The sequence below is a fragment of the Poromitra crassiceps genome, assembly GCF_964638095.1.
Source record: "Poromitra crassiceps genome assembly, chromosome: 10".
Classification (NCBI taxonomy): Eukaryota; Metazoa; Chordata; class Actinopteri; order Beryciformes; family Melamphaidae; genus Poromitra; species Poromitra crassiceps.
Genome location: NC_139631.1, coordinates 50,905,918 through 50,919,602, shown reverse-complemented (window position 1 = coordinate 50,919,602; position 13,685 = coordinate 50,905,918). Strand labels below are relative to the sequence as shown.

At 43.2% G+C, this 13,685-nt stretch overlaps 1 protein-coding gene across 1 annotated transcript in view; it reads right to left on the bottom strand.

The window, feature by feature from the left end:
* The window catches only part of LOC310784501 (glutamate receptor ionotropic, NMDA 1-like), a gene marked incomplete at both ends in the record, with an annotated part of 339,903 nt that overhangs the window by 64,881 nt on the left and 261,337 nt on the right, over positions 1 to 13,685 (bottom strand). The window contains one exon of the mRNA XM_083645485.1: positions 8,171 to 8,316. Within this exon, the coding sequence (XP_083501611.1) occupies positions 8,171 to 8,316 (146 nt within the window). The remainder of the gene's footprint in view (positions 1 to 8,170; positions 8,317 to 13,685) is intronic.

The window sequence follows — 13,685 nt, the reverse complement described above, 5'->3', positions numbered from 1 at the left end:
ATAAGATGGAATTTCCAAAAAGATGCGCGAATCTCACAATCCCATGCCAAATTTTAAGCCCTGGCACTGATACTTCACTCTGGCTTTAAAGGCACTTTTTGGAAGATTTTCCCCACTTGATGGACGCTGGAGCTGTAACATCAAAGCATAAACACAAACAATCTATAAAACACATAGCCACGGCTTCCCATGCCACCCTATTAACTCACATTGCTCTGATATAGCATCTGCTATCTACACTATGCAACCCCAGACACTCATCTGTTATCGAGACATGCATAGTGAGCGACATCGCACATTGTAATCACAGACCAGGAAATACACAGTCCCAAACCGCGATACAAACAGAGACTAACCTTATTTTCACAGCCATGGCCACTTTATTTCCTCAATCACAGTCATGGCTTGATCCAGTATATGCTGTCAAGCCTCGCTGGGCCGCGTTTCTGGCCTACCTCGACGAGGTTAAGGGCGGTGGGTGACTTGCCTGGCTGGTTTTTCCCATGCGCGACATCTCTTACAAGTATATAAGTACCTTATATGGATGGTAGCACCACATTATGATAACTGTTGATATATGTATGTTTTTGTTTGTTTGTTTGTTTGTTTTCCATTACTGTGTCTGAGCTTGTTCATTTTTGTTCATATAGTTAAAATTTAAGAAAAGAAAAAAGAAAAAAAAGCCTTGCTGGGCCACTCTCTGTCCATTTATAAAGGTGGAAAAGAGCTAAATCCACAGAAACGAAGTAGGAGCCTTCGGCCCGAGGAAGCAGCAAGCCAATATAAACAGACCATGTTTGCACAACATAGAGTGGGGGCGTAGTTCTTACATGCCTCTCTAGATATATAATAGTCTTTGTGGACATCTAGTAGTGCTGAATCTTACAAATATAATATATAATATAATAGTGCCTTTAAAACTGAGCCCACTGCACACATTTGATTGAAATTGGGAGATTAACAGGATAAATCACCAATCTAGAAGACAACAGGAGAAACAGTTGAAAATAGGGTGTTAGTAGATTGAAGCCGGTGCTGATGAACCTGAATAAACATATAACACATGCTGCTATAATGCAAGGGGGAGGTGTGTGTGTGTTTGTTTGTGTAGTGTGCGTGTGTGTGTATATCTATTGTGTAGTGTGTGTATATATGTAGTGTGTGTGTGTGATTCTCCATGGTGTGAACAGAACCAAACGGAGGGGGGAGGGTGACACAATGATGGCCAAACAGGTTGATTGGCCTGTGTTGTCATGGTTACAAGACATGGTGGGCCTATCGTCATGCGGTATTTTTGCGTTAATGCGAGCGCAGCGCAAATTGTGGGCATGCCCAAGAGAGGTCTGAAAAGCACATCTTAGCGCAAAAATACTCCGCTGCGTTTGAGGGCACCATTATTCTCCACGCTGTGCAGCGCAGTGGTCCGTGTACTTGGCCATCCGTTTTTCGTTTTGAAATTGTGAAACGAAAACGAGTCGTTTCCCGTTTTTCTTTGATAATTAAAAAAAACGGAAACGGGCCGTTATCCATTATCCGTTATCCATTATCCAATTTTATTTTATGTGCTTGTAAATGGAAATTGGGAATTAAAATACCTGTGTGGAAAACTCCTTTCTCAATTTTGTGTTCATTTCTTCTCTGTAACCCGGAAGCAATATTTTTTTCCCATGATGGCGAAGGCATGACCCACCCATCTCTGCCTCTGATTGGCTGACTGCACTCTGACTGCACTCGGCTGCTCTTGCCTGCTTTCCAGGCGAGCCAGAGCCATCTCAAATGAGCAGAGCCGATTGTTTTATTCAATGTCAAAATGCAGCGAAAATGTTAACATTGCATTTTAAATTAAAAAATTTAAATTTAGATTTTAAATTATTTTGTTAAATTATGTGCATTGCAACATGTGGTGCAGAACATGCAGTAAAGGGACAGAGGAGGAGCAATTCCTGATGATGATGCTGACTTTGGAGGTCGGGGGGCAATTAATCGCTATTAATTTTCACCAATATCAAAACATTTTGAACCCTTTTATTTCATGTTACAAGACGGGAATTTTATATAATTGTACATGTATTAGGGAATAATAATAAAAACAGTGGGCTACTTGCAACTAATGTGTCTGCTGGACATTCATACTTTTCTATTAATGACTACAGTTATTTGTTGCTGAGGCTATAATGGTAAATGGCCTGCATTTACAGTATATAGTGCTTTTATCCAAAGTGCTTTACAATCAGTAGGTACATTCACCCATTCTGACAAGTGTCTACATCGGGGAGAGAGGAAGAGAACCGACTCCCTCTCCCTCGGCTCGGTTAGACTGGCTGGGTGAGAGGCGGGTCTGCCTGGCACTAGCTGCACGGCTAACTAGGCCACCCAAGCATTGGTTACCCAAAAAACTGAGCTAATCCGTTTGTCTAGGTCAGGGGTGGGCAACTATTTTTCATGGGGGGCCACATGAGAAACCCAGATTGTTGCCGGGGGCCGAACAAATATTATCATGCCGTAACCCATAGATGGGCAACTTTGATGATAGAGAGGGCCACAAAAAATGTCCTCGCTACCAGATTTTGCTGAGGGCCGAACGGCGCCAGCGTGAAAAATGTGGGGCATTTGAAGCCAGGTTTAGAGGAATAACTAATTTTAAAATAACAGTTGTGATGTCGTTATTCAGTCTAAAGGTCCTTACACATCAAGAGTGATGCGAATATACGGCACGAAATTGCGATGCGAGTTTTGACCCACCTGTCAATCACAGCCACAGATGTATACAGGTCGGAAGCGAATTTCTGAAAAATCGACCGTGATTTGAAAAAATAAACACCGCAATAACGCTCAGTGAAACTTTGCCGTTTTTTTTGTATTGCGGTGTTTATTTTTTAGAACCACGGTCGATTTTTCAGAAGTTCGCTTCCGACGTGATGTGTATACATCTGTGGCTGTGATTGACAGGTGGGTCAAAACTCGCATCACAATTTCATGCCGTATATTCGCATCACTCTTGATGTGTAAGGACCTTTAACCACCAATATTTGATCCTTTTCTCACTCACTCCTATGTCACCACCTGCTCTCCCTGCAGGGCTTGAAATTAACTTTTTTGACCACCTGCCAATATGGCTGCTAGATTTTAAAGTTACCAACCAATTAGAATTTCCACTAGCCAAAATGTTTTTCTTGAAATAAACCAGAATATGAGTGGGTTCATTTAAGCATACGTATCAGTAAGTGGCCCGGCATTCTCAAAGCCTGTGTTGAGGGTCACACGAACAAAAATGCACTCTTAAAGCTAAATAAATCCAAAACCAACAAGTTAATTATTTAAATTTCGACTTCAATGTAGAACAGTCATTTCTTACACATGAGATTTAGCCTTTTAGTCATAAAGATTATTGAAAGATATTCCATATTCCAGACTGAAATGGTATAACAGAAGTGGATTGGCCAGAATGACATGAACATTTGGACACTTATTCAGCGGGTATTTTGCATGTTGCGTTCAGGTGCACTGTAAAAAAAAAAGAAAAAAAAAAGAAAAGAAAATGCAATTCCATCGCGGGCCACACAGGCTTCCCGGTGTAATCACTTACACCAGGAAGCTGTTAAGTTAGTTCGGTTGAACCCACAGCCTGGGAAGCAGGGGGATAAGCTGGCAACTGAAGTTAGCTCGACTTGGTCAGACCAGTGGGCGGTAATCCTCGGTTGTCATTACAGTAGAGAATAGTACAGAAGAGCAGACGCGCCATGCCCATTGAAACGGGGCCGCGTCTATGTGCCGACAGGCCGCAGTGCCGACTGGCCGCAATGCCGATAGCCCAGAAGCAGAACCAGCTGAGCAAGGCGGTGTGCAGCGTGTCGGTGGACCGGCTGGAGCTAACCTCTCCCACCCCCCACACCTAAACCTAACCTCCCCCCCACGCCGTAAAATTGGACTCAGAAGCTCGGAACCATAGACGGTATGAAAATATGGACAGAGCCACCGTGATGTCACTCATTCATTTCTGGACTCTTGTGTTGGAGCCTTGACTATTGCATTGCTCAACACTTGGCTATAGGCTATAGAGACATTGTTGGCCTAATTTTTCAGAAACAAAGGTTGGGGCTTGAGCAGAACACACTACCATGTCTTTAATGTTAGGGGCTTGCTTAAAAAGGAAGATGTTTAATGAAACTGAGAATATGTCAATGTGTATTATTATTGTTATGACGTGTAGTTCTTAAGCCTGTGGAGAATAACGCAGTATGCCCGATCTGGTCACTCTTCCTTAAATTAAGTTTGCTGTGAAGCGTTTGTACAGAGGCATGTTTTTGGTTTTACTTCTTCATATTATACTTGCAGTTATCTAGGCAATGTTGATGTTTCTATTAGTGAACAAGTAGGTAACATGTATCATCATTGTAGCATTATATTCACTAAATGTTGCTTCAAACGACCCAAATTGGGCTTCAAACGTCCCAAATTTTTCGCCGGCGAGCAAGCACGCATCGGCCCATGTCGGCCTGGCCTGCTTGGTAACTAATGCCCGTCCTGAATTATGATCCCAGTCCGTCCCTGCAGTGAGCTGTTTGTTATTAACAGTAAGATTAGACTGTTGTGATGTCATTATTCACCTTTTCTCACTCACCTCCATGTCACCTCTCCCTCCCTGCCCGGGTTGTAGCGGGCTCATTTTTAAAGCTAGAGTGAAGCTACTGATATCAGAAACTATAGAAGATCTAAGGCATCCAATTGATACCAACCATGACATGCTAGGTTGTCAGCAAGGGGGGTAAATACCGCTCCAAATTTAGACTCAATTTTGGAAAGGGAAAAACGGACATGGCCATATTCAAAGGGGTCCCTTGACCTGTCACCTCAAGATATCTGAATAATAATGGGTTCTATTGGTACCCCAGTCTCCCTTTACACATGCCCACTTTATGCTAATCCATTTTATTCTTCCAAAAAAACTGTATGCATTATAAATGTGTTATTTTTTGCCTATTCTGAATATTTCTGCATATAGGACCCCTAAACAATATTGGAATTGCAGAAATTTAGTGTGACTGGAAAGCTGAGAGTCTTGTAAATTAAATGATCCCAATTGTATTCATGTGTGATGATGTTAGTCCACATCATCTTCATTGTGTCTTGTCTCTGGTATGTGTGTGTTGAGGCTCTACTTTAGCAATACATTCATGTAAATCGGTGGTATTTATTGCCATAGTAAATTTCACTTTGTATGTGTGTGTGTGTGTGGGGGGAGGGCATTTCAAGTCTGGGTCACCTTGGGGCATCACACTGTGTTAATCCGGCCCTGATGATGAGCGCATCTGAAATAGCATAGTCAGCGACTAACAAATCAACACAAGGTACCAGCTTACATCAATAAGGATAGAACAATAGCCATCAAGAAAAGCACAGCAGCTCACAGCAGACATGGGACCAAGTCACTTCGGTCCAAGTCTCAAGTAAGTCCCAAGTCATTTGGTCCAAGTCTCAAGCAAGTCCCAAGTCATTTTGTTTGGGTCAAGTTAAGTCAAGTCACAGGTTTTGTCAAGTCAAGTCGAGTCCTTAGTTAAGGCAAGTCAAGTCCCAAGTCAAGTCACTTTTTTTCCCACACCCAAGATACTGCAGTCTTACCTTGCTTTATAAAGAAAAAAGACATGGTATTAATACCTGTCTAAAAGTAATATTATTGGCTAATTTACAGTAACCCGTTCAAAAAGTATGACGAATTGAATTTGTGTTATAATCATTGATATTCAGTGAAATAAATGTAATCAAACAAAAGTCAAATAACTTTATAAATGCTTATTTATTTCTTAACTGCTTCTCAGTTTAAAAAAAAAAGGCCACTTCAGTTTTAAACAGTGAATTAGTGACAGGCTGACAGCCATACAATGTAATCAAACAAAAACAAATAACTTAAACTTAGAGTATTTGCCTCTTCTCAATCAAAACATATATAAACAAGGCTATAACCTATATGCCAGTGCAGAAAAGCATTGTTGAATCTGTTGGCAGATGCGCGCGCGCGCGCACACACACACACACACACACACACACACACACACACACACACACACACACACACACACACACACACACACACACACACACCCACACACACACACACACACACACACACACACACACACACACACACACACAGCTGACATGTTCCTCTCCCCTCTCCAACCCAGGGCTGACACTAAATCTGCATAATGTCCCAAGATGCATTGTGGTTGACAAGGAAGCAACCAAGCAACCACATGAAGCTAAATAAGTGGTAGATAGTAATGATTTATTTTTACCACATTTTTGCCACAAATTGGAATATTTCAATGTTGGCCAAAATAAAATAAAAAATTTGACTATATGAATTAACACCCTAAGTCTAAAGCACATTTTTAGAAGGGGGGTATATATACATCTCACAACCAGAACGAGTTGCAAGCATAACTGGGAACTTTGGAGACCATGTTGCACAAGCTTGTGTATAATATTTTAAGATCCCTTGGCGTGCAGCAGGCAGATCGGCTCGCAGATCGACTGGACAACCGATAGCTGCGCTGGCGCTGGCCAAAAATATTTAATAAATATTTCCTCTCAATCACTGTTGACAGTGAAACACTGACAGCCAGACTACAACATCAAACGTTGTTAGATTCCGCCCCTGTCCCGTCTGCCTGTTTGAAGCTCTCAGCTGTGTGCGATCCAGTGAGAGGATTGATTGACGGCCAGTCATCCAATCACGACAATGCTATAAGGCGGAGCATGACTGGATGACAATTTGTCATTGGATGACTCAGTCATGATCCTCCTTATAGCATTGTCGTGATTGGATGAGTGGCTGTCCGTCACGCTCCTCTCTCCGTCTCCTCTCCTAATGCCATTCCAGCTTGCACTCGCCATGCACTGACTGACACATACCGGACAGACAGAGAAACTTGGACAATGTTACGTTATTATTTCATTATTTAAACAGACAAACACAAACAAGTCATCCAAGTCATCACCTCTCAAGTCAAGTCAAGTCTCGAGTCTTTAACTTCCAAGTCCAAGTAAGTCTCAAGTCATTTATGTTTTTGTCAAGTCAAGTCACAAGTCATCAAAACAGGGACTCGAGTCGATTCGAGTCCAAGTCACCAAGTCTCAAGTGCCCATCTCTGGCTCACAGTATGAATGAATGAACTACTGCCCCTAATCAGACACACAGACTGGTGCGCATTTTCCAACATGACTAACAACACTCCATAACAAAGAGAAACCCAACAGTTAGCTACAGTACTTACTCACCCATTAGAAGTCCATGCCAGAGCCTTGCTCTGCTCCTAATGAACGTCCATTTGAACCAACATTGGTACATTAGCATTTGAGCTAAACGAGCTATCAAAGCCAACCAAAACCCAATCCAATGTTGTCAGTTTAGCAGTATTCTCATCCTTCTCTTTCCCCCTTCCCCTTTTAGCACTGCAATCTGGGCTTGCTAAACCCTGACTCATCTGTGAGTAATTTATGTGTTTACTTTTGCTACTAAACCAACATCAGGACATCCAAACAAGTTCTGACAGAGAGCAATGCCATTGGACCACATTACATTTGCATATTTCTCCCAGCATGCCGCTTGTTCTTTCCAAACTTTTGACATGAAAGTAACTAACCAAATTAAATGAGTGGTGGGTGGAAATAATCATTAGCCTATTCTTAGTTAAACATGCAGTTTTGAAACATTCAATAAAGACAAATTAAAAATAGACTATGACTCAACACCCTTAGTGATACACACATGTTATAGGAGTGGTATATATACCCATTACATCAATATCCATGTTAGTGTAGAATGGTTAGTTCCTTGCTCTGCTCTCCCCTAGGAGTGCTGGCTCCAATGCCACGAACAGCTGTAGCGCAGTAAATCAATGTTTTCTTATTTTTGTACATCAATTTATTGGGGGGGGACACATTTTATCAGGCTTAAATATTTGGATGGATTTGTCGTTCTCAATGTATATTGCCAGTCGTTAATTTAAAATGAGATATTCCTCTAAATCTGGCTTCAAACAGCCAACATTTTAGAAAAGCAGCAAAAAAAAATTGGCAGCAACACCAACATTTTCCAGCAGCGACCAAAAGTCGCTCCCTCATGATTTTGGCTTGCATGACGCCCCTGCAGAAGAGAAGAGTAGGGTACCTGCAGGTTCTTCCTCCACACGTTGACGGCGGCGAAGGCGAGCTGCATCTGTTTGCGGCGAGCGTCTTTGTGACGTTTGTAGGCAATCTCGATGAAGATGAGGAAGATCCCAGCCACGATGCCGCCGGCCACCAGCATGAACACGCCTGTGGGAGTGGAGTCAAAGCATCGGAACAAATGAGTGGGCGGAGCCAAAGCATGAACACACCTGAGGGGGTGGAGCCAAAGCATGAACACATCTGATGGGGCTGAGCCAACGCATAAACACACCTGAGGAGGGCAGAGCCAAATCATTAACACACCTGGTGGGGCAGAGCCAACACATGAACACACCTGAGGGGGGTGGAGCCAACACATTAACACGTAAGGTTGTCACGTTAACATTAGCGAATACGTTATCAGTTGTATAGAATAAACACACTCGCCTGGCATTCTTCATTGTTAAAAGTTTGCTTGCTTGCTGCAGCTAATATAGATATAGATATGTATACACGAAAATGTATACAACTACAAAAAAAATTATTATAGCTACTACTGTATGAACAGAATAATGAGAGATATCATCTGTTTTCACTGTGAATTGATGACATGGAACTCTTGCAGTAGCCAGCCATAGTAAATATCTACGTCTGCTCCACAGCTCTTGAAAAGTGGTTAAGGACTGCCCCCAAGACCAAAACAAAATGTGTGACAAGCATATGAATTGACCAGGAACTATTTACGTGATGCAACTTGTGAGCGGTACATTTTGAAGGATGCACCAATGCACGCAGAGAGCCTGACTTCCACCATGATGCTGTGACGGTTCACCCTTCGCCCTTCACGTATAGATATCATAATATTCATTATTATCTCCGCCAGGAGATCATGGACTCTATCTTCCGACAGGCGCAGTGGCACTGGAAGTACTTTTAGGTAGGGGGTGCTGTAAGGAAGGGACTCTCTGAAAATTTGACATTTTTTGGACTTTTAGCCATTATATTATAATTATACTGTTGTGATGTCATTATTCAGTGTATTCTCCTCTTCTCTGCAGCATTACTCAATTTACCCTCAGGAATCAGGGACAGTGATAGCCTACCTGCTATTCCTCCCATATATCCAGGGCCGGATTAATAGTACCATGGGCCCCGGGGCTATTCATTTTCTAAGCTATTCATTTAGCCTTTTAGTCATAAAGATTATATCTTCCAGACTGAAATGTTATAACAGAAGTGGAGTATTGGCCAGAATTACATGAACATTTGGACACTTATTCAGCGGGTATTTTGCATGTTGCGTTCAGGTGCACTGTAAAAAAAACGCTGCAGCACCCACCGCACCCAGCTTCCCGCACCCTTGGGCGCTATCCCCTAATAGCGTTTGCGCACCTGTTTGCACGTGCCTTAGGCATGGGAAGATAGCATTCCGTCTTGCGCCGTCCGCCAGGTGTTCTGCCTAGATTTTACTTGCACATGCACGGAGATTATGGTGCGCAACCCAGCGCAGAGAGCTATTATTATTATTATTATTATTATTATTATAAGAGGTCCTTTTCAAAGCTCTTAGCTTGCTGACGATAGCATAATGCCATCTATCACCACATTTTAGCGCTGAAACGCCTGCTTTGGCTTGTGGCAGCCAATGCCCAGTACAATTATCACAGGCATGCGCTTGTGTCCGCCCCCAATTTGCATTGCGCACGGCGTTAAATGAGCACAAACGCTAAATTAGCGTTTTTGGGAAGATAGAGCCCCATGTTTTCGGCCGCGTCTGTGCCTCTGTCTGTCTGTGTTCCTCCTCTCCTCTAGCTTGGCCTTCACGTATCTTGAGAACCGTTGGTCGGATCTACTTCAAACTTTGGGAGTGTGCTAAGGAGTACGTGACGGAGTGCAGTGACCTGTTTTCGTGCAATTCACCATAGGGCCATCTACTGGCAACACAAAAAGTGGTTTATCTTGAGCCTTGAACCGTTCATCCGATTGACATCAAACTTGGGGAGTGTGCTGCTGGGAATTCCATCTAGTGCAGTGCTGCATTTCTTGCAATTTGACAGTGCCACCTACTGGCAACACAAAAAGCAGTTTATCTCGAGAAACATTCGTCCAATTGACTTTAAACTTGGGGAGTGCGCTGCTCGGACCTGGATGGAGTGCGGTGCCACATTTCAATTTCAATTTGCAATTTGCAATTTGGACTTATGCATAGTCATAGTGCCACCTACTGGCAACACAAAAAGTGATTTACTGTATCTCGAGAACCATTCATCCGATCAACTTCAAACTTGGCGGGTGCGTTGCTGGGAACCTCAGAAATGTCAGTGGTAAACTTTGTGCAATTCAACCTATACCTCCAGGACTGTCTGTGCGATCGACTTCTGTATGTCTGTCCTTCGCGGATCTCGATAACCGTTTGTCAGATCGACTTCAAACTTGGGGAATGCACTTAGGGGGACCTGAAGGGAGTGCAGTGGGGGGGAACACCCACGGGGTGTTGAAAGGGGGGGAGGGACACTGCACTATATATCTTTCACTATATCTGTCCTTCGCGTATCTCGAGAAGTGTTTGTTGGATCAACTTCAAACTTGGGGAGTGTGCTTTAGGGGGGACCTGGCGGAGTGCAGTGTGTGTGCGTGTGCGGGGGGCGGAGTGCTCACAGGGCTGTGCTTTGGGGGGACCGGGCACTGCACTAGTAATACATAAATACAGACTGGTTATTTGGCCCAGTGTTATGAAAACATATACACAGGCATACACTCAGTCAGACTGCCCTTGAGAAACCCCAATTTCACCCTCCTACGCGTAACTGCATCCCCTAAGCAAAAAAACGAAACTATTATTCGAACACAAACGCACAATAAATGTTTTCACAAAAACACATAAATACGTGGGTTACAACACATACAATAAACCCATCATGAATACATAAACAAAACACTAAAATAAAAGCAGACAATAACAATATAGGATTTACAGTAGCATCTCAATATGACAACACTCACTAACACATTGCAATCAGGCGATGTCTCATCACTAGACATGCGCGGATGAGCTTTTATGCCATCCTAATCCGCGTGTATGCATGAACCGTCCGCCCGCCATAAATCCGCACAAATTATTTCATACTATTTATAGATCCGCGCCCGACATTCACCCGACATTTCACAACACTATAAAAGGATCGAACTTATGGTTTCTGCTGCCGTTGGTGCGATCGCTGCAGTCCAAGACTCCAAATAAACATCCATACTGTATTACCTCCAGTCCACCACTTGACCTCATGTAGTTTACTCGGCTAACACTATAGCTTTAAGTTTTAGTTTACTTGATTGCCTCATTGTATGGGAAAATACGAACACGTCTTCTCTTCAAACACGTCTTCAGCAGAGACTCCTTTTTGAGGGTGACATCATTGACCATATATGGACGAAAAGTGGAGCCTAGCAACCTAGCACATGGCTTTTGTTTTGTTTACGGCCGTGGGTCCTTTGGGGGATCTACAATAGGCGACTAAGTATGCGCCTGACGAAACATGTAGCTTAAAATAGACTAGAGAACGTAATTCATGTTATTTTTCCTCATTAATGATACATCGTTTCAACCGCCCGCAACCCATCCGCTATTAATCAGAATGTTTATTTTTATGATCCGGCCCGCCCGCGCGGTTATAACTGCGGCCCGCGCATCACTACTCATCATAAACATGGTCTATGGGTCAGCTTGGGTGAAAACGCGGCCCTGACGGAGATCTGCACTGCACCAAGTGCACTTTTCTAGTTTATATTGAGAAATGGCTGGAGTTGTCTGTGATGAGAGATGTGTGGTGTACAATTGTAACGGCAGGTGGCGCCCTTGTGTCTATTTCGGGGTTGCCAGAATGTCTATAAAATGGCCACTGTCTAGGCATGCAGGAGCTCTCAGAAGTCTCACGCTAGAGGGGCCCTCAGTCCAATTCACCCAGGGGCTCTGGAAAGCCCATTGAAGAAGCCTCACGCTAGATGAAGAGGTTTAGTTGTGTCCCCCCCCCCCCCTCAACGGCAAACCCCTCCTCCGTGGGCACTGAAAAGTGCGCTACATCCAGCTTTTTCACAGCGTTCCACGTGTATTTGTTACCGGCTCCCATCGCTTCCAGTTGAGAATAATAACAACTCCACAACTAATCATGCGGATGGGCTATCGCAGCGGACACGGAGGGGCTCAATTGTGGCAGCAGATTGGCTGCTGCGGGGTCATTCCTATGTTCCCCGGGTCCTATGTTCCCCGGGTCCTATGTTCCCCGTTTTTCCCAAATGGTGTCCACCCGCTATGCCGACCACCCGCAATGCCGACCTTAGGTTTAGGCGTGGGTGTGGGAGAGGTTAGGTTTTGGGTTAGGGTCTGGGGGAGGTTAGGTTTAGGCATGGGGGGAGGTTAGGTTTGGCGTGGGGGCTGGGAGAGGTTAATGAAAAACGGGGAATATAGAACCCGGGGAACATAGAACCCGGGGAACATAGACATGATCCCGCTGCTGCAGGCACAGCTAACGTTATGCTTCATGCATATCGATGCATACCGATGCGATTTCCGTTTCCCCATGACTTCTCCTCTCTTTTTTCCTCGCCTTTCTCTAATCTGGAGAGCACTGTCGCCACCTAATGGGTCCCTAAAATAGCTTTTACACATTCAACATCCACCATACTTTCACAGGAGATGGATCTGGCTTTGATCCACGTCCCACCGTCAAAAAACGCAATTGACGACAATCGTCGTCATTGGCACTCTACGTTAGTATTCGAATTGACGACGATTGTCGTCATTGGCACTCAATGAGTTAATACAAAGAAAATTGTGCAGGTAAGGGAAAGAAACCCAGAGGGGCTTATAGAGTCTCACCTTATTTAAAAGAAAACTAAACAAATTAAAGACTAATAATGAAAGAAAAACAAACAATCAAGACAATATATTTAAAACAATATAAAAGTTAAAAAAAAATATATATACAGAAAAGAAAAAAAGAAAAAGAAAAAAATATATAATAAAAGAGAAGGAAAAGAAAAGAAAAAGCAAACAGGTGCACCAGCGGGTAAACCAATGAAATCAATCAATAAAAAAAAGAAATAAATTAGGGTTAGCAAATAATTTGAACTGCATTTCCCGTAGTTGTCAGATACTGTGCTCTTTTGAGAGATTTTTTTTTTTTTTTTTTTTCAAGTGGAAATGAGGAGTGACTACGAAGTGCAGCAGAAAGACTGTTCCACATCATTGGACCTCTGTATTTGATTGAGAACTGGCCAAGGTTAGTTCTGAAAAACTGACTGTAAAAGATCAGCAGATCTGGGCCCGTATTTATCAAGCTTCCTAGAATTACTCCTAAGAACACTGCTAAGAGTACACTTATGAGCAAAAAAATTCCCAGCCAAAAGCTGCACTTAAAAGTCAGTTATTATGCATCTCACTCCCTCTTTCAGCGAGGTGTAGGACTGAATCCTAAGTGTCAATCTCAGAGCTGATTTACGACAGGTGTGTGTGCCGTAAAGGGAAATGTTGATGACGCAGG